General features: G+C 47.4%; 1 protein-coding gene across 1 annotated transcript in view; it reads left to right on the top strand.

Moving 5' to 3' along the window:
* Positions 1–4,618: 4,618 nt before the first annotated feature.
* The window catches only part of atrn (attractin), a 171,090-nt gene continuing 163,133 nt past the window's right edge, over positions 4,619–12,575 (top strand). Inside the window, exon 1 of the mRNA XM_042343754.1 lies at positions 4,619–4,990. Coding sequence (XP_042199688.1) covers positions 4,713–4,990 — 278 coding nt within the window. The 5' untranslated portion in view covers positions 4,619–4,712. The remainder of the gene's footprint in view (positions 4,991–12,575) is intronic.

Below are 12,575 nucleotides of genomic sequence, written 5' to 3'. Positions count from 1 at the left end.
TGATAACCTTCCTCTTCAACCGTGCTTACAGTCATCTCCTCCCTCCTCTGGCTGGGCATCAGGCGCCACCACTGTTAAGTGCTCCTAGACCCTGCCCCACATGAAGGATGCAATGTAAATGCAAGTTGTTGTTTAAGGCAGGCTTCATGAGTCAGGGCTGAGGTAGAGGAACTCTGGGATGGAGTTCCAGAGAGCGGGGGCAGATTGGCTGACTGATACCAGTAATAATAATAACAATAATACGTGTTGCACTTAATACAGCATTTAGTTTGTTGAAACATCTGAAATTGCTTCACGGTTGCCTTGGCCATTAATCCCCCAGAGAAAGAGAAAACAAAATTACTTCACGGATGTTTGTGGGAAATTGCTGTGCGCAAATTGGAAGCTGAGTTCATCCACAAAATACAGAGGCTAACTGCATTTTAGGTGGAAAGTCTTTGAAAGATAACTTGATGTTGTATGTACTGTATCAAATGCAAGGATTACTATTATTATTGAAGGAAAACATAGCAAGGTTCCCACAGACAGCTATACCGTGGAACTGCAGTAAGGAGAGGGTGGGGAGCACTTCGTTGTGAGCAGTACTGACCTTCAAATTAGACTTTAAACCGAGCTCTCAGTTGTGCCAGTTCAGGTGGATGTTAAAGATCCTGCGGTACAATTAAAAAAAGGGAGTTTTTCCCAGTGTCCTGTCCAACAACATTGCTGTGCAGAAATTGGCAGCCGCATTTGTCAACAAAATACATTATCACTGTACTTTCAATAAATCCTGAGAAGTGCTTTGAATCATTCCGATGTGAAAGGTGCTATATATCAAATATAGCAGTATATCAGGTAAGGATAATTATTATTAAGGATTATTAATAATAAAATAATAATGATTCTTGCATTTGATTTAGTGCCTTATCATTTCAGCAAGACATCTCAGAACTTCACGTTTGTGGGCAAAACACGGCAGTCAGTTTGCACACAAGTAGATTGTCCCACAAACAGCCATGGGGTAAGCGACCACAACAACAAGATTTCATTTATAGAGCGCCTTTCACGTCGGGAGGACGTCCCAAGGCGCTGGACAGTTGGGTCAGGACCCGAGCAGTGGGGAAATGGTCAGGGTGAGGGGAGGGAAGGAGCGAGGAGGGTTTAGAGAGTCGAGAGGGGAGCTGAAGGCACGGTCAATACCAATTTTATTTGAGGGATTCATCGGCCAGGACACTGGTATTTATTTAAGAATTCTAACGGTTTAACAATTATTATTTAAAGCATAGATTATTATTGTTTAAGGATTATGATTATTATTGTAGGATTATTATTGTTAAAGGATTATTATTTGTGAATGTTCAGTCTCTGTTGGACCACACATTAAAGCCTACACAGTGCTTTTGTGAGTGGAGTCTGGCTGACTGATGGTAAGGGAGCACTAGATTGTCAGAGATGCCGTACTTTGGATGAAGCATTAAAGTGAGGTACCATCTGTGTGTTTCTTCATTGTCAATTCAACCAGGCTCTGGTCATACACCATCTGCAATGTTTTTTGTTCTTTTTATTGCTTTAGGAGCACATCATAAATAAAACTCATATCTCGTACATTTGGATTCCCCAGCTGTCCAGCTCTTGAGCAGAGCAAGATCCAGAGGCAGAAAGAAGGTGACAGAAGCTCAGAGATCCCTCCTGATGGCAAGTTATACATTACTACCTGGAGTTTACTGGACTCAGGCAGGGAGAAATTCAACCTGGGTCGAGATTTACCCTTGGTCAGCTGGGTCTCTGACACATGTGGAAACCCATCACCATGCTTAATGGTATCCAAACTAAACTGAGAACTCCATGTATCCCACCTACACCTGGAAATCCCAGAGAGAGATTGTTGGAATGGAATGCGCACTCTCTCCCTGGAGGGACACATCCTGTTTACCTCATTCCAGAGAGTATTAGGTATAGGTCGGCAAACGCTAAGGCTTGGGGACCTCAGAGTGTGCACTGGGGTAACTGCTGGAGTTTAACTATACTTATTAAAGAAGAAGACCATCCTGTATATAAGTGGCAAGTTGAGGAATACAGAGTGAAAACCAGAATTCCTCAAAAGGTCACATCTTACGAAGGTCCAACTGGCCACGGCCACTGGTGAAACAAATGATCAAACAGAAATAGAGTAAAACATAGAAGTACTCATGTGAGGGCTTGTCTAACTTGTCTTCCCAGCTTCTCTCCTTCCTCTCCCGCCACTCCCTTCACAATCCCAATACACTGAATGGCCTTCTTCTGCACTTTAAATAACCTTGTTTGACCCTCAACTAACTTTTCTACCTTAAATGCCAAATGCGAGGCGATTCTGGACTTCCTCAAATCCAAAGCCGAGGGTATCCATTCAGCTGCCTCTGCCATTCCATTTGCTACCCCCTCCACATCACCCCCTCCCTCTCCGGCCCATACCGGAAGTCGTTACTTCCCAGCTTCGCTCCTTCTTCTCCCGCCACTCCCTTCACAAACCCCTCCAAACAGGTTTCCGTGCCACCCACAGCACAGAAACAGCCCTGGTCAAAGTGAAAAATGACATTCTGTCCACCTGCGACTCTGCCTCCTCGTCCTCCTTGATTTCTCTGCTGCCTTCGACACTGTCGACCACTCTATCCTCATCCACCACCTCTCCTCTCACCTCAATCTTCATGGCTCTGTCCTTGACTGGTTCAGATAGTACCTCTCACATTGCCTCCACTTCATCTCCACAAACAGTTTCTCCTCTAGACCCCGCAACATCTCGCGTGGGGTTCTTCAGGGCTCTGTCCTTGGTCCCCTCCTCTTCAATATCTATATTCTCCCTCTTGGTGACATCATCCGCAGACATGGGATCAACTTCCACATGTATGCAGATGACACCCAATTCTATCTCTCTCCTCCACCCTTGACTCCAGGACCACTGCTGTCCTGACAGAATGTCTGTCAGACATCAAGTCCTGGATGAGAGTTAATTTTCTTCAGTTGAACGTCAACAAGACTGAGGCTCTCCTGATTGGCTCCCATCAGCGCCTCCTCACCTCAGGCGCTGACAGCATCACCCTCCATGGATGTACATTCCAGCTCACTAAGCCAATCCAGAACCTTGGCATCTTGTTTGACCCTCAACTTGTTTCTACCCCACATCTGCTCCATGACCCGCTCTGCCTTTCCCCATCTCCACTACATCGCCTAGCTCCGCCACTGTCTCACAACACAGTATACTTTCATTACATCGAGGCTTGACTATGCAAACCCCTTGTTTGTCGGCCTCCCCAACTCCTCCTTCCATAGGCTGCAGATCATCCAGAACTCTGCAGCCTACGTCCTCTCCCGCACCAAGTTCCATGACCCAATCACCCACATCCTCGCCCGACTCCACTGGCTTCCCATCACACAGAGGATACAGTTCAAGATCCTGGTCTTTACCTTCGAAGCCCTCCGTGGACTTGCTTCACCCTACCTCTGTGACCTCCTAATCCCCTACCATCCCGCTCACTCCCTCCGCTCAGCGGGCTCTGGCCTGCTTCATGTCCCCCGCCTCGCTCGCCCCACTATTGGCGGGTGGGCCTTCTGCCACTGCCCCCACACCCTGGAACTCCATCTCGCTGTCCATCCGCCTCACCCCCTCCCTCCCTTGCCTCCTTCAAGACCCATCTCACAGCCCTCCTCTTCAACTGTGCTTTCGATCTCCCTGCTTCCCCCACTCCCCCGCCCTCCCCGACACCGACCCCCAGCTCGGGTCCGAAACTCTGTCTGTCCAGCGCCTTGGGACGTCATCCCGATGAGAAAGGCGCTTTACAAATGTAATTTTGATGATGTTGTTATGAGCGTGACAGTCAGTGTCATGCTGTGAGTGTGATTCTCCTTGGGGTGGAGAGGTAAGTGGGGTCTCCTTGGAGCTGAAGTTGCTCCAAGCTAACTTGCTTGTCAGAATGGCGGAATCGAGCCAGCCCTCTGTAGCAGTCTCGGTAGTCAGGTTCTTGAGCTGGGGAGTACTCCAGGGCACTGCTAATGACAGCACAGCCCAGCCTGGATCATCAGCAGGACCTGGAAGGGCAGACCAGTCACTGGGGGCAGAGAGTCATCCGACTCAGCTCCTGTTAACCCTGCAAACCAAAGCGCTGATGGTTGGGGTGGTCCTGGCTGGACAGTGGGAAAGCTTGCAATATCAATGGCAAGCGATGTGGTTTAGTTGGTTAGACTCCAGCAGTTACCAGTCCCCAGGCCATGGCTCTTGCCAACCTGCACCTAATATTTTCCAGGATTAGGTAAACAGGATGTGTCCCTCCAGGGAGAGAGTGCATTCCATTCTGACGGTCTGTGTGTGGGAGATCCCTGTGTCGGGCGGTGTCGGGTTAGGATGGAGCTCACACTGGGGTTGGGTTTCTGCAAGTGGTCAATGGCCAAAAACAGCCCAAGTGACGTCAGTGTCAGGGGAGTCACTCTGAAGCCCCGCATGCGCAGTGCGACCGCTGGCGCCCAGCTGTCAGTGAGTGTGGCGCAGGCGCAGTGCCTGGGGGGGTGTCTGAGTGTGGCGCAGGCGCAGTGCCTGGGGGGGGTGTCTGAGTGTGGCGCAGGCGCAGTGCCTGGGGGGGGTGTCTGAGTGTGGCGCAGGCGCAGTGCCTGGGGGTGTCCGAGTGTGGCGCAGGCGCAGTGCCTGGTGTGTCGGTGCGGCGCGCGGTGGGGTTGGTTTGTGTGTTGGCTGTGGAGTTGAGAACATGGCGGCGGAGGAGCGAGAGCCGAGTCGCCGGGGTCATGGCGGCCCGAAGTCCTGCTACTCGCCCCGTCGGAGGCTCCTGCCGCTCGGCGCCCTCCTCCCGCCGCTGCTGCTGCTGCTGCTGGCGGCGCTGCCGCGGTGCGGGCCGCCCGGGGCCGAGGGCAAGGAGTGCGGGGACGGGGGCTGCGCGCACGGCGCCTGCGACACCGAGAGCGGGCAGTGTGTGTGCCAGGCCGGCTGGGTGGGCGAGCAGTGCCAGCACTGCGGGGGCCGCTTCAAGTGAGTAACCCCGGCGGCCGGGAGGGGGGGAGGGGGGGCGGCAGAGCCCAGGCCTGTGGCAGGGCAGCAGCACAGCCTCTCTGGCTCTCAGCCCGACTCGCACATTTGATCCGGGAGGGTGTGGGGGTGTGTGTGTGTGGGTGGGTGTGTGTGTGTGGGTGTGTGTGGGTGTGTGTGTGTGTGTGTGGGGGGGGTGTGTGTGGTGTGGGGGGTGTGTGTGTGTGTGTGGGGGGTGTTGTGGTGTGTGTGTGGGGGGGTGTGTGTGTGGGGGGTGTGGGTGGGGTGTGTGTGTGTGTGGGGGGTGTGTGTGTGGGGTGTGTGTGTGTGGGGTGTGTGTGTGGGTGTGTGTGTGTGGGGGTGTGGGTGGGTGTGGGTGTGTGTGTGTGTGTGGGGTGTGTGTGGGTGTGTGTGTGTGGGGTGTGTGTGTGTGGGGTGTGTGTGTGGGTGTGTGGGGGTGTGTGTGTGTGTGTGTGGGGGTGTGTGGGGTGGGTGTGTGGGGGTGGTTTGGTCTCACACAGTCTGGGCTGACCCTCCCGCGCGGTGCTGGGGGTGCGCTGCACTGTCGGAGGCGCCGTCCTTCGGGTGAGGCATTGAACCGTGGAGTGTCCACCCGCCTAAGTGGTGGGACTCTCGCCTCTGGTGAGAAGGTGGTGGGTTCCAGCCCCATCGGCACGACTCGGATCAGGTTGTCTAAGCGGGTGCTCCGGTGCAGTGCTGGGGGTGGGGGGGTTTGGTGCTGCATTATCAGAAGGTGCCGTCCTTTGCATGAGACGGTGATCCGAGCTCTCCGCCTGCGGCCCATTCGGGTGCATGCTAACAATTCGGAAATAGAAGGGAGTTTCTCACTCCCGGTGTCCTGGCCGACAATCGTCCGAATTAAAATATCGGTCACTCACCCCGTGCCTGTTTGTGGGAACGTTGCTGGGTGCAAACTGGCTGCCACATTTCGCCCACGCGTACTCAGTTGATCCACTTTACAGTATTTACCGTGAAGCACTTTGAGACAGCAACAACAACATTACAATTGTAAAGCCCCTTTCATGTTGGGAGGATGTCCCAAGGCGTTGAACATACAGAGTTACAGACCCAAACTGAGGGATGTGGAGGGTGGAGGGCAGAGGGGGAAACGGGGAGATCGAAAGCACAGTCGAAGAGGAGACATCTTGATGATGTCAAGACTGAGATTGATTTCTAAAGGATAGAGGGATTAAGGGATATGGGCATAAGGCGGGCAGATGGAGTTAGGTTAGAAGATCAGCCATGATCTTATTAAATGGCGGGGCAGGCTCGAGGGGCTGAATGGCCTACTCCTGCTCCTAATTCCTATGTTCCTATGTGATAAGGTGCTATTTCAAATACAAGGATTATTATTATTTATGATTATTACATTCCTCCCATCCCATTGTCAGAGGGAAGGGAATGGGCTGGACTGACTGAGGCAGGCTCAGTTGGGTGTGGAAGAGGTTTAAAAGGTCGGCGTCGATAATGATATTTTGCGTTTTATGTTATAGCTTTCATGGGGGTATGTCTCAAAGCTTTTGATTACAATATCAGAATTTAAAGTGACTGACTAGGTATTTTGTGGGCGAACACGGCAGTCCATCAACAACAACAAGATTCCATTAATAAAGCGCCTTTCACGTCAGGAGGACGTCCCAAGGCGCTGCACAGTTGGGTCATGACCCGAGCAGGGGGGAAATGGTCAGGGTGAGGGGAGGGAAGGAGCGAGGAGGGGGGAAATGGTCAGGGTGAGGGGAGGGAAGGGAGGGAGCGAGGAGGGGGAAGAGAGTCGAGAGGGGAGCTGAAGGCTCGGTCAAAGAGAAGAGCAAAGCAACATCCCCGCAAACAACTGCAGAGTGAGTGACAGTGTTTACCTGGGAGAGATTTTTGGCCAGAAAGGTCGATGAGAGAACCTCCCTTCTCTTTTCAGAAAGCATCTCAGGTGATCTTTAACAGGGCACGGACAAGACCTTGGTTTAATTTCTCATCCGAAAGACAGCACTTCTGAAGAGACTGCCCACTGCCCACTCTTTTTCATTCCCCCTTTAACTAGAGTGTCAGACGAGGTTGTGAGTTTGAAGCCCTGATGTGGGGCTTGCCCATATGTCTCAGCAGGAAGAGTGCTACCAACTGAGTCAGGCCAATGGAAACAACCGGTTTGGTGGTTGGGTGGAAGCAGGCTGGATGGGCTATTTGCTCCTCTGTGTATTCTTCCAATACAAGTTTCTTTGTCTGTGATAATTGTTGATTCCTGTATTTTGTTCATTGCCTTTAATTTTGAGACATCTCAAAGCCCTTCACTGGATTTCACTGTGAAGTATAGTGGGTTTTGTGGGCAAATGCACCAACCAATTTGTACACAGCAATGTCCCGCAAGCAGCTGGGGCATGAATGACCAATTTTGTCTTGTTGACTGTAGGAGAATCTCCACTTTTCCAATAGTCTGTTGGATCTTTAACATTTATCTGAACAGGTGACTTTGGATTTAAAGGTGTCACCTCTAAATGTAGTTCTTCCCTCCAGCACTGTACTTGTATTTGTCAGATTGGCATTGTCTCTGATATTAAACTCCGGGAGAGAATGGGGAAGTCTTAGAGCTGGTAATCACTTAGTGTTTAAACTGATTTTGTATGTCTGACACTATAATAATACTAATAACAATCCTTGCATTTGATATAGCGCCTTATCACGTCTTTGAAGCGATTCACAGAATATACTGTAAAGCGAATTGACTGCATATTTTGTTTATATTTTTATAAACCAGAATTCTGTAAATTCGGGGATGCATATTCATTTTCTTATTACAAAAAGCATTATTTGTTTATCCTTTATCGTCATCCCATGTTTCTTCAAGGGCTCAGTATCCTGGTTTAGATTTAGCATGAGAGTAGACGTAGATTTAGTATGAGAGTAGACGTAGATTTAGTATGAGAGTAGATGTAGATTTAGTATGGCCCCTTTGCCTTCTCCAAATTCAACCTGTTACCATTGCTTTCTACGTTCAACTTTTGATAACAAATTAACAAAACACAATTTCTTGATAACTAAAACAGAAGTCGCTGGGAACACTCAGCAGGTCAGGCAGTGTCTATGGAGAAAGGAAACTGAGTTCTGACGAAGTGTCATGCACCCGAAATGTTGATTCACTTTGCTTTCTCCATAGATGCTGCCTGAGCTGCTGAGTGTTCCCAGCGACTTCTGTTTTTGCTTTCAGATTTCCAGCATCTGTATTATTTTGCGTTTTGTTTATAATTTCTTGATACTCAGCCACAAAAAGAGATGGTCAAAGCTTAAAAGAATTTGGAAAGAAACTCATGCAGGTTTTATGCATTCAAGTGGGTCTGTGATCTTTGTTTTTTTGATTATTGCCTATGTTCCCACTTTTCCTCTTGACCTTTTTCCAGGCTGCTGAGACCCTTCTCTGCTGGGTTACTCTTAACACCTTGCTTGCTGGATTCCCCAGCATCTTCTTACACAAGCTGCAAACTATCCAGAGCTCTCCAGCCTGTGTTCTTTCTTGCACCATGCTCTGCGAGCCCATCATTCCCATCCACTCTTGTCTTCTCCTGCTCTCCATCCCTCAGCGGGATGAAGATTTTTGGCCTCTGACAATGCAGCGCTCCCCCAGGGTCAGCTTGGACTATGAGCGTAATTCCTCAAGTGGGGCTTGAGCCACAACCATCTAACCCAGAGGGGAGAGAGCACCTCACAGAATGGAAGATAAGACGTTAAAACGGTACTAGTATGTCAGTTTAGGTGGACGTTAAATAATCCATAACACCATTCAAAAGGAGAAGAGAGTTTCTCCTGGTTATTCTGGCCAAAAATCCCCCAGGTAAAATTGGCTGCTGTGTCTACCTACAAAATGCACAGCTCCATCCTAGATCTGTGCCCTGGAATCTTATTGCCCCAGCCACTACCTCTGCTCAGACCTGCTTCACGTCCCCTATCCACTCCGACTCAACGTTGATGGGTAAGATTTCAGCAACTCTGCTCCCGTTCACTGGAGCTCCATCGTGGAGTCCCTCCACCTTGCTCAACCCTTCCTCTTTACCCTCAAATCTCTTTGACCTTTGTGCTTTGGCTACCTCTGCCGTTCTCATTCTCCCCAGTTCAGGTGACAAGTCAGCTGTGTGAGGTGCTTTGAGATGTCCTCCCCGTTATGGAAGGTGCTACATAAATTTGTTTCTAATGCGGCGGGAAGTTGGTGTATAGTTTGCACAAAACTGCTGTTTCACTTTGCTTTGAAGTCTTGGGTAATCTGAGTTTTGGGAGGCAATCTACAGAACAGTACAAAAACAAGTCGCTGGGAACACAACTTCTGTTTTTGCACAGTATTTGTGACTTGCGATTTCTGTTTATATATATTTTTGAAGTTGAAACCTTTAAGCTTTCATCACAAGTAAGGAGACAGCAAGAATTCAGATTTTACCAAGTATTAATTCCAGGGCTATTGAGACATAAGTGAATGAAGCTTTGTACAGACATACAAGTACAAGCTTTTCATTCTTGAAAAGGGACATCTCTGAAGGGATCTCATATATGACTTTTACCGTCAGCTTCTGTGACAGATGAGTTGATAGGAGATTATTTACCTACTTGCATACATGGGTCACCATAATAAACCAATACAAGGTCTGAGTGAGTTATTAACATTGTTTGAGTATTTTGACGACTAATAGTTTAATTATTTTCAGTTTAAACATTAGAAGGCTTATGTTAGTCTTTGGTACCAGTCATGAAAGTGTAGTAAATTAAGCCTCGTGCCCAGTAGTTTACATACTTTGATTCAAATAATAATTTGGTCACCCAATCCACGACTGTTTGTGGAACACTGCTGTTCACAATTGGCTGCCGGGTTTCACCCACAAAATATACAGTTAGTTCACTTTACAGTATATTCTTGAAGGGCTTTGAGACGTCTCAATGACATGATGAGGCGCTGTATGGAAGGCGGTGCCAGTTGTGGTGCGGATATGAGGGAGAAAGGACAGCTCAGGGTCGAACAGAACCCCGAGGTTCCTGACCGCTTTGAGAGGTGGAGAGTGCAGCCTTGGATGCTGATGCTGTCAGCGCCTGAGATGCGGAGGCGCTGACGTGAGCCAATCAGGAGGGCCTCAGTTTTGCGCACGTTGAGCTGAAGAAAGTTGTCTCTCGTCCAGGACTCAATGTCGGACAGGCAGCTGTCAGGACATCGGTGGTCGTGGAGTTGAGGGTAGAAGAGAAAAGGTAGAGTTGGGTGTCATCCGTATACATGTGGAAGTTAACCCCATGTCTGCGGATGATGTCACCACAGGGGGAGCATATAGAGGGTGAAGAGGAGGGGACCGAGGACAGAACCCTGAGTATTTCAGCAAAACTTGGCAAGAAGCAAAGCTTGGGGTGTATTGGGGTTACTGCTGGAGTCTAACTGGCTAAATAAAAATAGTAATCCTTGCATTTGATATGGATTACATTATCATATCATTGAGACATCTCAAAGTGCTTCACAAAATACATTGTACAGTGGGGTGACTGTAAACGACTGTGGAATGCAGCAGCGAATTGTGCACAGCTGTGATACAGAAGCAGTTGTGGATTGAGTAGCACTAGTTTGGGATCAGCGGCCTAAATGGCTTTCTCCAATGTAGTGATTCTTTGATTCTTCAACGTTGTTGTTGTTGAGAGGTTCTTGGACGAAAGTAAATAGAGCGTTTCTAATCTGTCCGGTAGAACATTTTCTATATCTAATGGCATTTACAGGCAATTTCCAGCATTCAGATATACACAGAAATGTTATTCCTATTCCAGGGAACATTTAATTCTAATGAATTGGCCACTTTTGTAGTAATAGGATCTTGTGCTTTTCCAGACTCGAGGTAATCTTGTTTGATGTAAATAGTTATTTCACATAAATGAGGTAACTAATCTCAGTCTTGATAGCAGTAGTCTTCTTGGCTGTATTGGTAGCATTCTTGTCTTTTGAGTCAGAAAGCTGTAAGTTCAAGCCCCACTGGCACTCCAGTGTACTTAGTACTCGAGTGTTATAATGAGGTTCCATCCCTCCACCTCGACTCCTCCCTTGCCTCCTTCAATGCCCGTCTCAAGTCCTTCCTCTTTGACTGTGCCTTTGACCACACTCCTGCACCCACACCCACTTCCCCTCCAACCTCTTGATTCCAACTCCCAGCTTGGCAACCCATAACCATCTGGCGCCTTGGTACATCCTTCTGACATGAAAGTTGACGTATAAGTATAATTATAATTATATAACTATAAAATGTTATACATATTATGTCAAAAAAGTATAAATAATAATAGTTTGGCCACTCAATCCATGACTGCTGTGTGCAATTGGCTGCTGCATTTCACCCACAAAATATACAGTCAATTTATTTTACAGTATATTCAGTGAAGGGTTTTGAGATGTCTCAACGATGTGATAAGGCGCTATATCAAATGCAAGGATTATATAACATTATTATAATTTTTTGTTGTTGCTTGTTCAAGTGGATGTTTAAGATCCCACAACACGATTAAAATAGAGAAGGGCGTATCTCCTGGTTTCACAGCCAACAATCCTGGATCAGATTGGTTAATCATGCTTGTTGGAGGGACCTTGCTGTGTGCAAGTATGGGCTGCTGCATTTTGCTATAGATCGTCACTATACTTAACAGCAAATATTTCAGAATTGCATTGAGACATCTTAACTTTGTGAGGATTATAAGGATTGTTGATATTGTATAACTGAGTTCAATTCCAGGCAGAGGGCGAAACCTTGAGCAAGTTTCCTTACTCCACACAGAGCCTAATAATAATCCCTCCAAAACCAAAAACAATAATAAATTGGTCATTTTCAATCTACGACTGTTTGTGGGACATTGCTGTGCGCAATTGGCTGCCGCGTTCGCCCACAAATATACAGTCAATTCACTTTACAGTGTGTTCTGTGAAGCGCTTTGGGACGTCCTCCTGACGTGAAAAGCGCTATATCAAATGCAAGGATTATTATTATTAACTGATCTGAATGAAAAATCTGTTCACTCAAAAGTTATGGATATTGTTTTGAACCATGGAATCATGGAATCCTACAGCATCGAAACAGGAGTATTCAGCCGGTCAAGCCTGTTCTGCCATTCTATAAGATCATGGCTGATCTGTACCTCAAGTCCAGTACCCTTGCCCCATATCCCTTAATACCCTGATCTAACAAATATTAGTTCTGTGCCTGTGTCTGTTCTTTTTTTCTTTGAAAAAGCTGTAAATTTAGTTCCACTCTCTCGTTCTTTCCCCATAGCCTTGCAATGTTTTTTTAAAAAGTAAATATCCAATTCACCTTTAATGTTATTATTGAATCTACTTCCGCCGCCCTTTCAGACAGTGGATTCCAATTATTAAAAAAAACTTAATTTTTAATATGAATTCCATTTATATAAAAACGTTTGTGGATTTTTGCTTTTCAAGCTCAAATTCTATATTTCTCATGACTCCCTTCATGTTAACAACCATCCTATTAGCTAAGGAAGTAGTTTGTTTTTGGCCATAGCAAACCAGAAAACCTAACTTGTTACTTCTCTAAATGGTTGCGTTTTATAATTGAGCTGA

This window comes from Callorhinchus milii, unplaced genomic scaffold (assembly GCF_018977255.1).
Source record: "Callorhinchus milii isolate IMCB2004 unplaced genomic scaffold, IMCB_Cmil_1.0 Scaffold1, whole genome shotgun sequence".
Taxonomy (NCBI): Eukaryota; Metazoa; Chordata; class Chondrichthyes; order Chimaeriformes; family Callorhinchidae; genus Callorhinchus; species Callorhinchus milii.
Note: the sequence above shows the minus strand (reverse complement) of the source record. Positions and strands in the feature narration are given on the sequence as shown.